The sequence below is a fragment of the Trichechus manatus genome, unplaced genomic scaffold (genome assembly GCF_000243295.1).
Source record: "Trichechus manatus latirostris isolate Lorelei unplaced genomic scaffold, TriManLat1.0 scaffold00122, whole genome shotgun sequence".
Classification (NCBI taxonomy): domain Eukaryota; kingdom Metazoa; phylum Chordata; class Mammalia; order Sirenia; family Trichechidae; genus Trichechus; species Trichechus manatus.
Window position 1 is genome coordinate 5,300,323 of NW_004444058.1, and position 14,691 is coordinate 5,315,013.

General features: G+C 49.8%; 1 protein-coding gene across 1 annotated transcript; it reads left to right on the forward strand.

Annotated features, from left to right (window-relative positions):
• Nucleotides 1–178: 178 nt before the first annotated feature.
• Nucleotides 179–2,291, forward strand: INSL3 (insulin like 3). The gene is made up of 2 exons (XM_023738752.1): nucleotides 179–665; nucleotides 2,125–2,291. The coding sequence occupies exons 1-2, from the start codon at nucleotides 464–466 to the stop codon at nucleotides 2,214–2,216; spliced, it is 294 nt and encodes a 97-aa protein (XP_023594520.1). The 5' UTR covers nucleotides 179–463; the 3' UTR covers nucleotides 2,217–2,291.
• Nucleotides 2,292–14,691: the final 12,400 nt, after the last annotated feature.

The following is a 14,691-nucleotide window of genomic DNA, read 5'->3' on the forward strand; positions in this document are numbered from 1 at the left end:
GGCCTGGCACCAAGCAGATGCTGAGCAAACTATGGGCTTTATTCTGGACCCCACCAGCCCCCCACAAGCCCCAGGAGCCCCTAGTTCTGGGGAGGCAGAGCTGCCAGGACCACCCAGCCAGAGGTCAGGGCTGGGGGCCTTAGAGGAACTGGGCTCTGTCTCAGCTCTCGGTGACCTTGGGCACACCTGGGGGCCCCTGTCTGAGCCTCAGTCTCCTTAGCTATAAAATCATAGGCACCACAGGGTTTTGTCTATTTCACCTCTGTAAAATGCTTAAAAAATAAAGACTCCTCACCCACTGCCTCCCAGGGAGGTACAGCCAAGGTCCTGGCCCAGAGCGAGCGCTCCTTCATCTGACCTCACTCTTGACCTTCTGGAATGCTCTGTCCCTCCTCCAAGGCCCCCAGCTGGGGCGTCCAGGCGCCTATAACAGGGGTCCAGCTACCCCGGCGCTCTCACCACCATGGATCCCATGGATCCTAGCCCGCCGACCTGGGCGCTGGTGCTACTGGTCCCCGTGCTGGCGCTGGCGCTGGGCCCTGCACCCGACCCCGAGGCGTCACCGGAGAAGCTGTGTGGTGCCCACTTCGTGCGCACGCTGGTGCGAGTGTGCGGGGGCCCGCGCTGGTCCCCTGAGGCCGGGCAGCCCGCGGCCCGCGGCGACCGTGAGTGTGGGTGCTCGGTGACAGGGCACGCAAGCGCATGCGCTCACACCAGGTTGTGGTCCCTGGAGAATGAATGCGGTCGCTTGGGCTCCAGACAGGCTCCCACCAGGCGGGGCTCAGAGTGAGGCTAGCAAGGCAGGGCTGTGTTTGTTGGGACTCTGTCTTTATTTAAAATGCTCATATTTTGATCTTCCTAGATGTTATGGATTGTATTGTCCCCCCAAAATATGTGTTGTAAATCCTAACCCCTATAACCCATTGCCACCGAGTTGATTCTGACTCATACTGACCTTATAGGACAGAGTAGAACTACCCTACCCTATAGGGTTTCCAAGGCTGTAACAATCTTTATGGAAGCAGACTGCCACATCTTTCTCCCGTGGAGCTGCTGGTGGGTTGGAACCACCAACCTTTTGGTTATCAGCTGAGCACTTAACCACTGTGCCACCAGGGCTCCCCAACCCCTATACCTGTGGTATAATTCTATTTGGGCATGGGTTATCTTTGTTATGTTAATGAGGCATATTAGTGTAGGGTGTGTCTTAAGCCAATCACCTTCAAGATTAAAGCAAGCAGATTAGGCACAGAGAAGGAAGCAGAGATGGGGGGAGATGTCGGGCCACAAGAAGACCATCAAAGAGCCAAGGAATAGAAGCTGAAAAGAGACAGGTTCCTTCCCCCACAGCAGAGAGCGAGCCTTCCCGCTAGAGCCAGTGCTCTGAATTTGGACTTCCAGCGTCCGGCGAGAAAATAAATTTCTGTTCATTAAATCCATCCACTTGTGGTATTTCTGTGATAGCAGCACTAGATAACTAAAACAGTGGATTTTTGCATTCTGTTAGATTTTTTAAAATATTGCATTAAAATAGTACTTATCTTAATGACACACCCTTAATTTTTGCTCCAGCCTCACTTGTCTCCCCCTCTTCCCAGCCCTCGTGCTCACCATATGCGACAGGTTTGTATGCATGCTGTGATACACTTTTGTCCGTGTGCGTCTGTGTGACACCAGGCAAGTGAGTCTTCAGAGGGGCACGTGAGGGTAGGGGGGACAAGAAGGGGCTGTGAGGCTGTGTACTTAGAACAGTATATGTCACATGCCACCCCTGCTGTGTCCCGCACTGTGGGGCATCTGTGGGTCTGTCTCTGATGGGGTCTGGGTGCTTTGGACCTGCTGCGGGCACCCCCACTGCCTGCAGCTCCAGGACCACCAATCCTCTCAGGACTTGGGGTGTCAGGGTGTATACAGCTGGGGATGTGCATCAGCAATGAGGGCATTGAATGGATGCCTGGAATACAATAAGCGCTTAATACATTCTGGCTGCTTATATTTGTGTGCATGGTGGGTGTGTTTGGTGGGTCACCTGGCAGGACGGGAGTGTGCAGGTGTGTTCACACAAAGAGGGAGGGGATTCTCTGGGGTCCCCCCCACCCACCCCGAGTCCCGCTCTGTCCCCAGGTGAGCTGCTGAAGTGGCTGGAGGGACATCTCCTCCATGGGCTGGTGGCCAACAGGGACCTGTATGGGATCAAATTGACAACAGTAACTTGAAGATTAGATAGGAACCTTAGGGGCAGTGCATCTGTTAACAGGGGAGGAACAAGTCAGAAAAGGAGAATGAGAATGGTTGCACAACTCCAAGAATGTAATCAATGTCACTGAATTGTATGTGTAGAAACTGTTGAATTGGTGTATGTTTTGCTGTTTTCTTCTCAACTACACAATAAATAAATCATAAAAATAAACAAAAATAAAAAAATAATGCTTCTCTCAAAAAAAAAAAAAAAATCCCTATGGAGCACAGTTCTAATGCACATGGGGTCACCGCAAATCAGAGCTGATTTGTTGGCAACAGGTTAACTGGTTATATTTCCTACTGGAAAGGAAACTTTTAGGGATGCATGTAGACTGGTTGTATTAAAACTTGTAAATTACTTTTAAAAAAAAAAAAAGGCATCTAGGTCTTCAAGAAATATTTTATTCCCTGAGGACTCACGAGGTTCCCCCTACAACTGCCATGAAGCCCGAGCCCCACACACTTGCCTGAGACCAGTGGGGCTGGGGGTTGCCAGCTCTCTTGGACCTCCCTAGTCTGTGAGACATGCTGGGCGAGGGGCTAGTCCTGGCATTTCAAAGAGCTCAGGGCCACCTAAGAACTTGAACATCCTTTTCTCTGGGCACTCGTGTTACCGCAATAACGCGGATTGGAGCTGCCTGCTGCAATAGCCAATTCTGAGACAGGAGTGAGGTGAGCAGCAAGAGTTTTATTATATATCAATATATAGGAGACAGAGGGGAATAGATTCCTCCAAAAAACCCATCTCCCCCACTGGGGATCGGCTGAAGGCTTTTATAGGGACAGGATTATGGGTCTTAGAAGTTTGTGTTAGTACCCCCTTGAGGTGGTCATGTCTCAGATGAGTTAATCTTCTACTGGTATTCTTGGGGATTACTTGGTGATATTCAATCACTTTATATGCATGCGAAAGCTGGGCAATGAATAAGGAAGACCTAAGAAGAATTGATGCCTTTGAACTATGGTGTTGGCAAAGAATACTGAATACATCATGGGCTGCCAGAAGAACGAACAAACCTGTCTTGGAAGAAGTACAGCCAGAATGCTCCTTAGAAGCGAGGATGGCGAGACTTGGTCTCCTGTACTTTGGACATGTTATCAGACAGGACCAGTCCCTGGAGAAGGACATCATGCTTGGGAGAGTAGAGGGTAAGCGAAAAAGAGGAAGACCCTCAACGAGATGGACGGTGGTTGCAACAATGGGCTCAAGCATAACAGCGATCATGAGGATGGGGTAGAACCGGGCAGTGTTTCGTTTTGTTGTACATAGGGTCACTATGAGTTGGAATCAATTCGAAGGCTGCTAACAACAACAACCCCCACAATGGTGCCATGCACCTTATTTGCATTATTAGCATGCTGTCCAATCCCTTTGTGGGCCACAAACACCTCATTTGCATAGCCCCACCCAGTCATTTGGTCAGAGTTACAAGACCATGGTGGAAGAGGCCATATAAAAGCAATCCATCGCACCACGCCACCATTCTGGCCCGTGTTCTCTGCTGATACCCACAGGTGACATCCAAGCCCTTGTCCCAGGTGTATGTGGCTTTGGGCACCTTCTGTCCCCCTCAGTCCTGTTCTTGTCACCATCTGCCAGGAGGCTGGGGAGACTGGCAGAGCTGAGAGGGACACAGAGGATCCAAATGGCAAGACCCCCTCATCATCACTGGCACTGTCCAACACAGACCTGCCTCTTTGTGCCCTGCTATATTCCGTGACACAGGGGCCCTTCTGACACTGATTTGGAGACCTCCATTATGTCAAGGTGATCCGCCACACAATGCCCCCACTTTTCAGATAAGAAAACAGGCTCAGAGAGAGCAAGCATCGGTATCCCGCCAGGCCTGGGTTCCTCCAGCTGGCTGGGTGACCCTGGCCAACCCAATCACTGGGTCTCAGTTTCCTCATTGGGAAATAAGGGCTCATTGCCCCCTCGTTCAACAGAGAAGGTGGCCGTGGTGGCACCAGGCATGGCTGAGGAAGGACATCCTGGGCCTAAGTGCCACCAACCTGGCCACTGACCAGACGCTGGGCCCATGGACCTCTCACCCTCACCGTAAGGCAGGGGCAGGGCCAGAGGTGAAAACCAGTATTGTTGTGGTCGTTGTTATCGCTCCAAGGCTTCCCACAAACCCTCAGCTGGGATCTAGATCCAGGCCTGGAACACTCCAAGGCTGTTGGAAAGGCAAGGCTGAGGGGCAGGGGTGACAGAAGCATCTAGAAGGCCCCCATTGCTGGGTATAAAGCCAGAAAAAGGCTGGAGGACCAAGGGTCAGCTCCCAGCAGGAGTCACCATTTACGAAGTCCCAACATATTGTTTTTAGTTGCAGCTGAGTCAATTCTGACTCACGAGGACCCCAGGGATGCAGAGTAGAATTGCTCTGTGGGGTTTTTAACGGCTAAGTTTTTGGAGGCAGATGGCCAGGCCTTTCTTCAGAGGCACATCTGGGTGGGTTCTGTGGGTTCGAACCGACAACGTTTCAGCTAGTAGTAGAGTGCTTAACTGTTTGTGCCCCCCCAGCAGCAGCCGTGTTCCCACTTGCTCATGCCTGACTGCTCTGAGCACACACTGAGCACCTAATGTATGCCAGGTGATAGTCTAGGTTCTGGGAGCACAGTGAAAAAATCACAGTGTTCAAGGAATTGGTGTGTTAACGAGGAACAGAGAGGCAGCGGACAAGACAAACCGCCAGAGAAGAGCGTGGGTGAAGAATCACTCAGCAGGAAGTTGGGGTGCTGACACGGAAGCGCGTGAGCCCCTTGCTCATGGGGGAGGCCCTGTGACGCTCACTGAGCCTTGTACGGGAGGGGGGAGGGGAGGCTATTTCTAGTTCTCAGGTGGGTGGGAGGCACAGGGAGGGTGCCCACCTGCCCGAGGACACACAGCCCACAGAACTCCTACAGAGGCCAGGAGGGCTGGTGGAAGTTGAACCTGGAGGACAGGTCCCACAAGTTCAGTTCAGCCTCGCCTCCCATAGTGGCAGGCTGGTGCTTTATCACAAGGGACAAGAGTTGCCTTTGTAAACAGACAAAAAGCCTCATTAAATACAAAGGTCAGAAAGGTCAGCCCCTAATTTAGGAAAACCACATGCCCGGTTGACTTATGTAAATATACGCCCAGTACGCATGTGTGTAAAGGCCTAAACCAAAAACCAAACCCATTGCCACAGAGATGATTCCGACTCATAGCGACCCTATAGGACAGAGTAGAACTGCTCCATAGAGTTTCCAAGGCTGTAATCTGTGAGTTCGAGTCACCACCTTTCAGTTAGCAGCCCAGCGCTTAACGGCTGCACCTGGTAGATTCTAACTGCCGATCTTTTGGTTAGCAGCGAATCCCTTAACCACTCTGGAAAAAGCCCAGCTGGTGATAAAATGGGGAAGTGAGATGGAGCGGGGCTGGGCAGGGCTTTAGACCTTCTTGCTGTGGGTTTCCAGGTCCCCAGGCCTCACCAGGGATGACTCATAAGATAAGCAGGAACTCCCGCAAGGGGAGAACTGCCTGGGGCATCTGGGGTGGAACCAGGAAGGGATCTGCAGCAGCACAGAAGCCCCAGAACAGATGCCAGCTGGGTCTCAAAGGGCAGCTCTGGGCTCATTTCCTAGGCAGGAAAATTGAGGCTCAGAGAGGCACGCCCTGTCTCCCAGTTCCCCTCGACCCTCCTCTGATCCAGGGCTGAGGCAGGGACTGTGGTCTCAAGTGACAGTCCAGGTTCTGGGGGCACCATGAAGACAGTGCTGAAAACCCCCCTGCTTGTGGAGCTGGTGTGCTAATGGGGGACAGAGAGGCAATGGACAAGACAAATTTCCTCCTCCAGGAACTTCCCGGGCCCTCAGCCCCTCAGGCTGGTCAGCCCCCCACCCCCACCAATCCCCCTACTCAGGGCCCCATGATATTCACATTATTATTATTTATAGTCAGTGACATTAAGGACATTCTTCAAGCTATTCACATTATATTTGTCATGCAAAAATGTCATGAATGAGAATGTATGGAGCCACATAATTAGGATTAGAGTTAACAGCCAGGTCCTGTGTGCAGTGTTTCTACCACCTGCTCATCTAAACTCCACAACTGCACTAGGAGGGAGGGCTGTGTGAGCCCCACGTTACAGACAGCAAAACTGAGGCACAGAGTGGTCAAGGAACTCATCTGAGGAAGCCTGGCTGGAGGCCAGTCCCTGCCCTGAACCACCCTGTGACAGGGGCTTCCCTTAGTTTGCTATGCTGGTAGTGAGCTCCCCATCATGGGAGACAATCAAGTCAAGCGAGACCCCTAGTAGGAGGAGGGACAGCAATGGGTGTGCTCTCTAGCTTATGGGGGCCTGAGAGGTCAGTGGCAGGAGGAGAAGTTGGCTGGTGAGACCTCACCTGCTCCTCCTGGGCTGGCTCTGCCCAGCCACCCAGGGTCCCTGGCTCAGCAGAGAAGCTCCAAGGCCCTCCTCTTAGTTCCCCTACACCCAGAGTGCCTACAAGAGGCACCACACACTACAGGTGAGGGGGAGCGGAAGGGAGGGTGCCTGGGCTGGGCAAACACAGAGCTGCCGCTCAGCCAGGTGGGGGCCCAGTTGCCTGATGCAGGGACCACACCTCTTCCTCCTGACTCCAGGACTTGGGTTGCCTGGGAACCCACAGGACAGTGCAAGGAAGGAGGGGGCCCAGGACCTGCCCAGACCTGGGGCGGCTCTCGCTGGGCCCTGAGTCCCAAATCTGGGCTGCTGGGGGCCCTGGTCCAGATGAGGGGGCCTCAGTTTCCCCATCTGAAAATGAGCATTTAAAAAAAAAAAAATCTGACCCAAAGGGAAAGGTGATCAGGAACCTGGGAAGTGGAAGGGGACGGAATGGTAGCTAAGGATGTAATTACTATTAGTACTGGGGTCCCCGGGTGGAGCAATGGTTAAGTGCTCCACTATAAGCTGAAAGGTTGGCAGTTCAACATACCCCTTTCTTCTTTCGGAAGAAAGTCCGGCTGATCTGCTTCCGAAAGGTCACAGCCTTGAAAACCCTACGGAGCACAGTTCTACTGTGCACGCATGGGGTCGCCATGCATTGGAACCAACTCAGTGGCAACTAACAGCAATAACAAATTATGATTATTATTAATATAATTATGACAAGGCTCTGAGTGGCTGCGGTGCTTATTGACTCAATTTACCCTCACCGCAGTCCTGTGCCATGAGCCCACTTGACACATGGGGAAACTGAGGCTCAGAGACCTAAAGCTACTTGCCCGAGGTGCCCCAGTGGCCAGAAGTTAAAAGGTTTCTTTGGCAGAATGACGCAAACATCCTATGGCAACCAGGTCACTGTTCCACCTCAAGGCAGGAAAACTGAAGGCACGCAAGGAGACCTGGAACAACCTACCCAAGCCACACAGCCAGGCGCTGGCTGACCTGGGACCTGAACCCTGGCCTCAGCCCCTGGCTAAGGTCTGGAACTCAGACGGTGTCCCCACACGTGGCAGCCACAGGAGATGCAGAGAGGCTGGGGGTCAGCCGTGGCCCTCTCCAAAAACAATAATCCTACCTGGGGGGACCCAGGCGCTGGTCTTGCCCAGACCCTCCTAAGTCCCCACATGCCAACCTCAACAAAGAAGGCAGTAATAGTAACGGCCAACGCATACTGAGAGCCCTAGGCGCCTGCGTTGGGGCCTTGGATGCCCAGGGTCGTCCTACTGGGCCCGGCTGCCCCAGGGGCTGGGTTGGGGGGTGACGTCTCAGCCCAGCCCTGCCGGGTGAAAGGGCGCCGAGGAGCTCCCAGCTGGATCCGTGCCGGCTCGGCCAGCCCCGACCTTCTCCAGGGGCCCCGGTTCCCTCCCACTCTCCAGGGCGTGCAGGAGGGTTTCGAGCCGCCTTGGAAATGCTGGAGACTAGTATTATATTCTGTTGTACATAGGGTCGCTGTGAGTCGGCACTGACTGGACGACACCTAACAACGACAATTTTTACCGATGAGGGAAGCCATCGAAGTTATTGAGACTTGGGAAAACAGGGGGAGGCGACCCCAGGGACCTGCCGAGACTTCCCTGGAGCCCCGATTCCCCCCCTCAAGTGACCCTCAAGACCATCCCCACGGTCCCCCAACACTCACCCCCGGACAGCGGTCCGCCCTTCGTGCCCGTACGCAGGCTCCTCTTGCCCCACGAGCTGGAGGAAGTTTTCACTTGAGCAGAGATGCCGCCTCAGCCCTTCCTCCCGCCGGCCCTCGGGCCCCCAGCTGAGCCTGGTTTTCCGAGGGAGAAGCTCCCCCTCGCCAGCCCCTCCCTTCGTCCCGGCCCCACCCCTTCCCCTCCCTCGGCCCAGCGCCTCTCAAGCCCTCCCCCGGCGGCTCTCTCTGGGCTCTTGAGCCCCACCTGGGTCGGGCTCATAGCCAGAGAGTGAGCTCCTCGCAACCGGGGGTATTCAAGTTCAGAGCGCGCCATCTTCAAGCACCCCCTTCCCAGTCCCCGGCCCGGGGCCTGGCGCAGCAACTGGCCCAACGGGAGCTTAAGGGAGAAATGATTGAATGGAGGGGCTGGGAGGCAGGTTGAACCAGCGGCGCTTCAGGTCTCTACAGGGGTTGCGAAGATTCCACAACTGAAAAACCTGTCCTGAGCTCCCCCAGACTTCTAGCTGCTGGCATTCGAAGTGGAAAGTCAGAGTTGAAAATTTGTGGGGTGGGGCTGGCGGGGATTGAACCCTGCTTAGTGGGCACGGCATCTGGGTCTCAGAGGCGTCCAGCCTTGAGCCTCAGGTTGGGGAGCTCTGGGTTGCATGTGGAGCCCTGGTGGCGCAGGGGTTAAGAGCTCGGCTGCTAACCAAAAGGTTGGCAGTTCAAATTAAAAAGCCGCTCCTTGGAAACCCAAAGGGGCAGTTCTCCTCTGTCCTATAGAGTTGCTATGAGTCAGATTCCATGGCAAAAGGGAAAGGGTTGCATGAGAGCCCCTGGATGGTTCCAGTCGCTGCTCCTTTCCTTCCTTCCTACCCCCTCTCTGTTTCTTCCCGGGGTCGGGGGTGGGGTCTGGCTGTGCCTCAGTTTCCTTGTATGCAGTAAAATGGGGAAAACAGCCCTGGGTGCTCAAATTAGGAAAGGGCTGGGAAGCTTGTCCTCAGCTCAGAGCAAGTGCACGATCCACATGGTTTTATGAAGGATCATTGATTCTGGGAGTCACTGAGTCAAATGGAGGCCCTTCGGGCAGTGTGTGTTCTATATAGGTGCTTTTCCCCCTTGTGGGGCCCTCAACTCCTCCCTGTAAGTTCAAAGCTCAACCCACCCCATCACCTTATTGGGGTTCCCTGAGCTACTGGGCCTTAGGAGAAAGCTTTTGCCCTACAAAGGAGCTGGAATCCTAGGTCTGATCTTATGGGCACATATGATCTTTATGTGGGGCTCCTTCCTGCATTGCCCCTAATCCCAGATTTAGGGCTCTGAGTGCCGACTGGCCAGTGGAGAAGTGAACTCGGGGAAACTGAGGCCCGCTCCAGTTTCCCACCCTCAGATGTGCAGTGCAGACCCCTGGTGCACTGGATCCCTCTAAACTCGGTGTGTAGGCACAACAGCCACCGTCTGGCACCAGAGGGCCCAGGTTCAAATCCCGACTGGTAGAATTCCCGTAAGCCCGTTGCACTTGATTCCAGCTCATGGAGGCCTCGTGTGTCAGAATAGAACTTCTCCATAGGGTTTTCTTGGCTGTGATCTTTACAGAAGCAGATTGCCAGGCCTTTCTTCCTCGATGCTGCTGCATGAGTTCACACTGCCAATCTTTAGGTTAGTTGTCGTGTGCAAACCATTTGTGTTACCTAGGGACCTCAGAAGGAGCCCTGGTGGTGCAGTGGTTAAAGCACTCAGCTGTTATCTGAAAGGTTGGTGGTTCAAACCCACCAGCCACTACAGGCGAGAAAGATGTAGTAGTCAGCTTCCTAAAAATTTACAGCCTTGGAAACCCTATGGGACAGTTCTACTCTCTCCTATAGGGTTACTATGAGTTGGAATTGACTTGATGGTGGTGGGTTTTTTTAGCGGGGGGAGGGGACCTCAGAGTTACCATCCACCACTCGTCTGTCAGTTTGTCTGATATAGTGCTGAAAGATGAGCCTCTCAGGTTAGAAGGCACTCAAAATATGACTACGGAAGAGCTGCCTCCTCAAAGTAGAGTCAACCTTAATGACGTGGATGCAGTCAAGCTTTCAGGGCCTTCATTTGCTGATGTGGCGCAACTCAACAGAAGAAGAAACAGCTGCAAACATCCATTAATAATCTGAACATGGAATGTACAAAGTATGAATCTAGGAAAATTAGAAGTCGTCAAAAATGAAATGGAATGCATAAACATTGATACCCTAAGCATTAGTGAGCGGAAATGGACTGGTATTGGCCATTTTGAATTGGACAACCATATGATCTGCAACCATATGATCTACTATACCAGGAATAACAATTTTAAGAGGAATGTCGTTGCATTCATCATCAAAAAGAACATTTCAAGATCCACCCTGAAGTCCAACACTGTCAGTGATAGGATGATATCCATATGCCTGCAAGGAAGTCCAGTTAATACGACTAATATTCAAATTTACCCACCAACCAATAAGGCCAAAGATGAGGAAATTGAAGATTTTTACCAACTTCTTCAGTCTGAAACTGATCAAACATACAATCAAGATGCATTGATAATTGAAGGGAATGGAATATGAAAGTTGGAAACAAAGAAGAAGGATCCGTAGTTGGAAAATATGGCCTCGATGATAGAAACCACATCAGAGATTGCATGATAGAATTTTGCAAAACCAATGACTTATTCATTACAAATAGCTATTTTCAGCAACATAAACAGCTAAGCATGTGGACCTCGCCAGACGGAATACATAGGAATCAAATCAACTACATCTGTGGGAAGAGACGATGGAGAAGCTCAGTATCATCAGTCAGAACAAGAACAGGGCTGACTGTGAACAGACCATCAATTGCTCATATGCAAGTTCCAGTTGAAGCTGAAGAAAATTAGAATAAGTCCATGAGAGCCAAAGTACGACCTCGAGTATATACCATTTGAATTTAGAGACCATCTCAAGAATAAATTTGACTCATTAAACACTAATGACCAAAGACCAGATGAGTTGTGGGATGACATCAAGGACATTGTCATGGATTGAATTGTGTCCCCCCAAAATAGTATCAACTTGGTTAGGCCATGATTCCCAGTATTGTGTGATTGTCCTCCATTTTGTGATTGATGTAATTTTCCTATGTGTTATAAATCCTAACCTCTGCCTGTGGTTAATGAGGCAAGATTAGATTATGTTAAAGAGGATTAGGGTGGGACGTAACACCCTTACCTAGGTCACATCCCTGATGCAATGTAAAGGGAGTTTCCTTGGGGTGTGGCCTGCACTACCTTTTATCTCCGAGATAAAAGGAAAGGGAAATGAGCAGAGAGTTGGGACCTCACACTAGGAAGAAAGCAGCACAGCACCAGGAGCAGAGCACATTCTTTGGACCTGAGTTTCCTGCATGGAGAAGCTCCTAGACCAGAGGAAGATTGATGACAAGGACCTTCCTCCATAGCCGACAGAGGGAGAGAGCCTTCCCCTGGAGCTGACTCCCTGAATTTGGACTTCCAGACTACTTGACTGTGAGAGAATAAACTTCTTTTTGTTAAGGCCATCCACTTGTGGTATTTCTGTTACAGCAGCACTGGATGTCTAAGACAGACATCATACATGAGGAAAGCAAAAGGTCATTAAAAAGACAGGAAAAAAAGAAAAGACCAAAATGGATGTCAGAAGACACTAAACTTGCTCTTGAACGTAGAACAGCTAAAGCAAATGGAAGAAATGATGCAGTAAAAGAGCTGAACAGAAGATTTCAAAGGGCGGCCCGAGGAGACAAAGTATTGTAATGAAATATGCAAAAACCTGCAGTTAGAAAACCAAAAGGGCATCTCTCAAGCTGAAAAAAACTGAATAAAAAATTCAAGCCTCAAGTTGCAGTATTGAAGGATTCTATGGGCAAAATATTGAACAACGCAGGAAGCATCAAAAGAAGAACATACAAAGTCACTGTACCAAAAAGAATTGGTCAACATTCGATCATTTCAGAAGATCAAGAACTGATGGTATTGAAGGAAGAAGTCCAAGCTGCACTGAAGGCATTGACAAAAAACAAGGCTTCAGGAATTGACAGAATACCAACTGAGATGTTTCAACAAACAGATGCAGTGCTGGAAGTGCTCATTGGTCTATGCCAAGAAATTTGGAAGACAGCTATCGGGCTAACCGACTGGAAGAGATCCATATTTGTGCGCATTCCACAGAAAGGTAATCCAGCAGAATGCCGAAATTATCGAACAATATCATTAATATCACATGCAAATAAAAATTTGTTGAAGATCATTCAAAGCGGTTGCAGCAGTATATTGACAGGGAACTGCCAGAAATTCAAGCCAGATTCGGAAGAGGACGTGGAACAAGGGATATGATTGCTGATGTCAGACGGATCTTGGCTGAGAGCAGAGAATATCAGAAAGATGTTTACTTGTGTTTTATTGACTATGCAAAGGCATTTGACTGTGTGGATCATAACAAATTATGGATAACATTGCAAAGAATGGGAAGTCCAGAACACTTCACTGTTCTCATGCAGAACTTGTACATAGACAAAGAGGCAGTTGTTTGACCATAACAAGGGGATACTGCGTGGTTTAAAATCAGGAAAGGTGTGCATCAGGGTTGTATTATTTTTTTCTTTTTTTGTGCTTCAGGTAAAAGTTTACAGCTCAAGTTAGTTTCTCATACAAAAATTTATACACATATTGTTATGTGACCCTAGTTGCAATCCCTATAATGTGACAGCACACTCCCCTTTTCCACCCTGGGTTTCCCAAGTCCATTCAACCAGCTCCTACCCTTTCTGCCTTTTCATCCCACCTCCGGAGAGGAGCTGCCTATTTAGTCTCGAGTATCTACCTGAACTAAGAAGCACACTCTTCCCAAGTATTATTTCATGTTTTATAGTCCAGTCTAATCTTTGTCTGAAGAATTGGTTTTGGGAATGGTTTTACTTCTGGGGCCATGTCTTCTGGGGTTCCTCTAGTCTCAGTCAGATTATTAAGTCTGGTCTTTTTACATGAAGAGTTGTATTCTTTCGCCATACTTACTCAATCTGTATGCTGAGCAAATAATCTGAGAACCTGGACTATATGAAGAAGAATGGGGCATCAGGATTGGAGGGAGACTCATTAACAACCTGTGATATGCAGATCACACAGCCTTGCTTGCTGAAAGTGAAGAGGTGTTGAAGCATTTACTGATGAAGATCAAAGACTACAGCCTTCAGTATGCATTATACCTCAACATATAGAAAACAAAAATCCTTACAACTGGACCTATAAACAACATTTTGATACATGGAGAAAATATTGTTGTCAAGGATTTCATTTTGCTGGGATCCACAGTCAATGCCTATGGACACAACAGTCAAGAAATCCAACGATGTACTGCATTGGGCAAATCTACTGCCAAACAGCTCTTAAAAGTGTTGAAAAGCAAAGATCTGACTTTGAGGACTAAGGTTAGCCTGATCCAAGCCATGGTGTATTCAGTCACCTCATATGCATGCAAAACCTGGACAGTGAATAGGGAAGACTGAAGAAGAATTGATGCATTTAAATTATGACGTTGGCAAACAGTATTGTATATACCATGGACTGCCAAAAGAACGAACAAATCTGTCTTGGAAGAAGTACAGCCAGAATGCTCATTAGAAGTGAGGATGGCGAGCCTTTGGACATTTGTACTTTTGACATGTTATCAGGAGGGACCGGTCCCTGGAGAAGGACATCATGCTTGGTGTCTTAGTCATCTAGTGCTGCTATAACAAAAATACCACAAGTGGATGGCTTTAACAAAGAGAAATTTATTTTCTCACAGTCTAGTAGTCTAGAAGTCCAAATTTAGGGTGTCAGCTCCAGGGGGAGGATTTCTGTCTCTGTCAGCTCTGGAGGAAGGTCCTTCTCATCAATCTTCCCTTGGTCTAGGAGCTTCTCTTCACAGGAACCCTGGGTCCAAAGGATGCGCTGTGCTCCTGATGCTGCTTTCTTGGTGGTATGAAGTCCAACCGTCTCTCTGCTCACTTCTCTCTTTTATATCTCAAAAGAGATTGGCTTAAAACATAATCTAATCTTGTAGATTGAGTCCTGTCTCATTAACACAACTGCCGCTAATCCCATCTCATCAACATCATAGAGACAGGATTTACAACATATAGGAAAATAACATCAGATGACAAAATGGGGGACAGTCACACAATACTGGGAATCATGACCTAGCCAAATTGATACACATATTTTTGGGGGACACAATTCAATCTATGACACTTGGTAAAGTAGTTGTTGTTGTCAGGTGCCGTCGAGTCAGTTCCGACTCATAGCGACCCTGTGTACAACAGAAGGAAACACTGGTTGGTCCTGCA

Excerpts from the sequence above, each read along its gene's own strand:
- INSL3 (XM_023738752.1), top strand. The coding sequence starts at position 464 with ATGGATCCCATGGATCCTAGCCCGCCGACCTGGGCGCTGGTGCTACTG. Across the intron at positions 666-2,124 it reads GCCCGCGGCCCGCGGCGACC|GTGAGCTGCTGAAGTGGCTG; the intron begins GTGAGTGTGGGT and ends CTCTGTCCCCAG.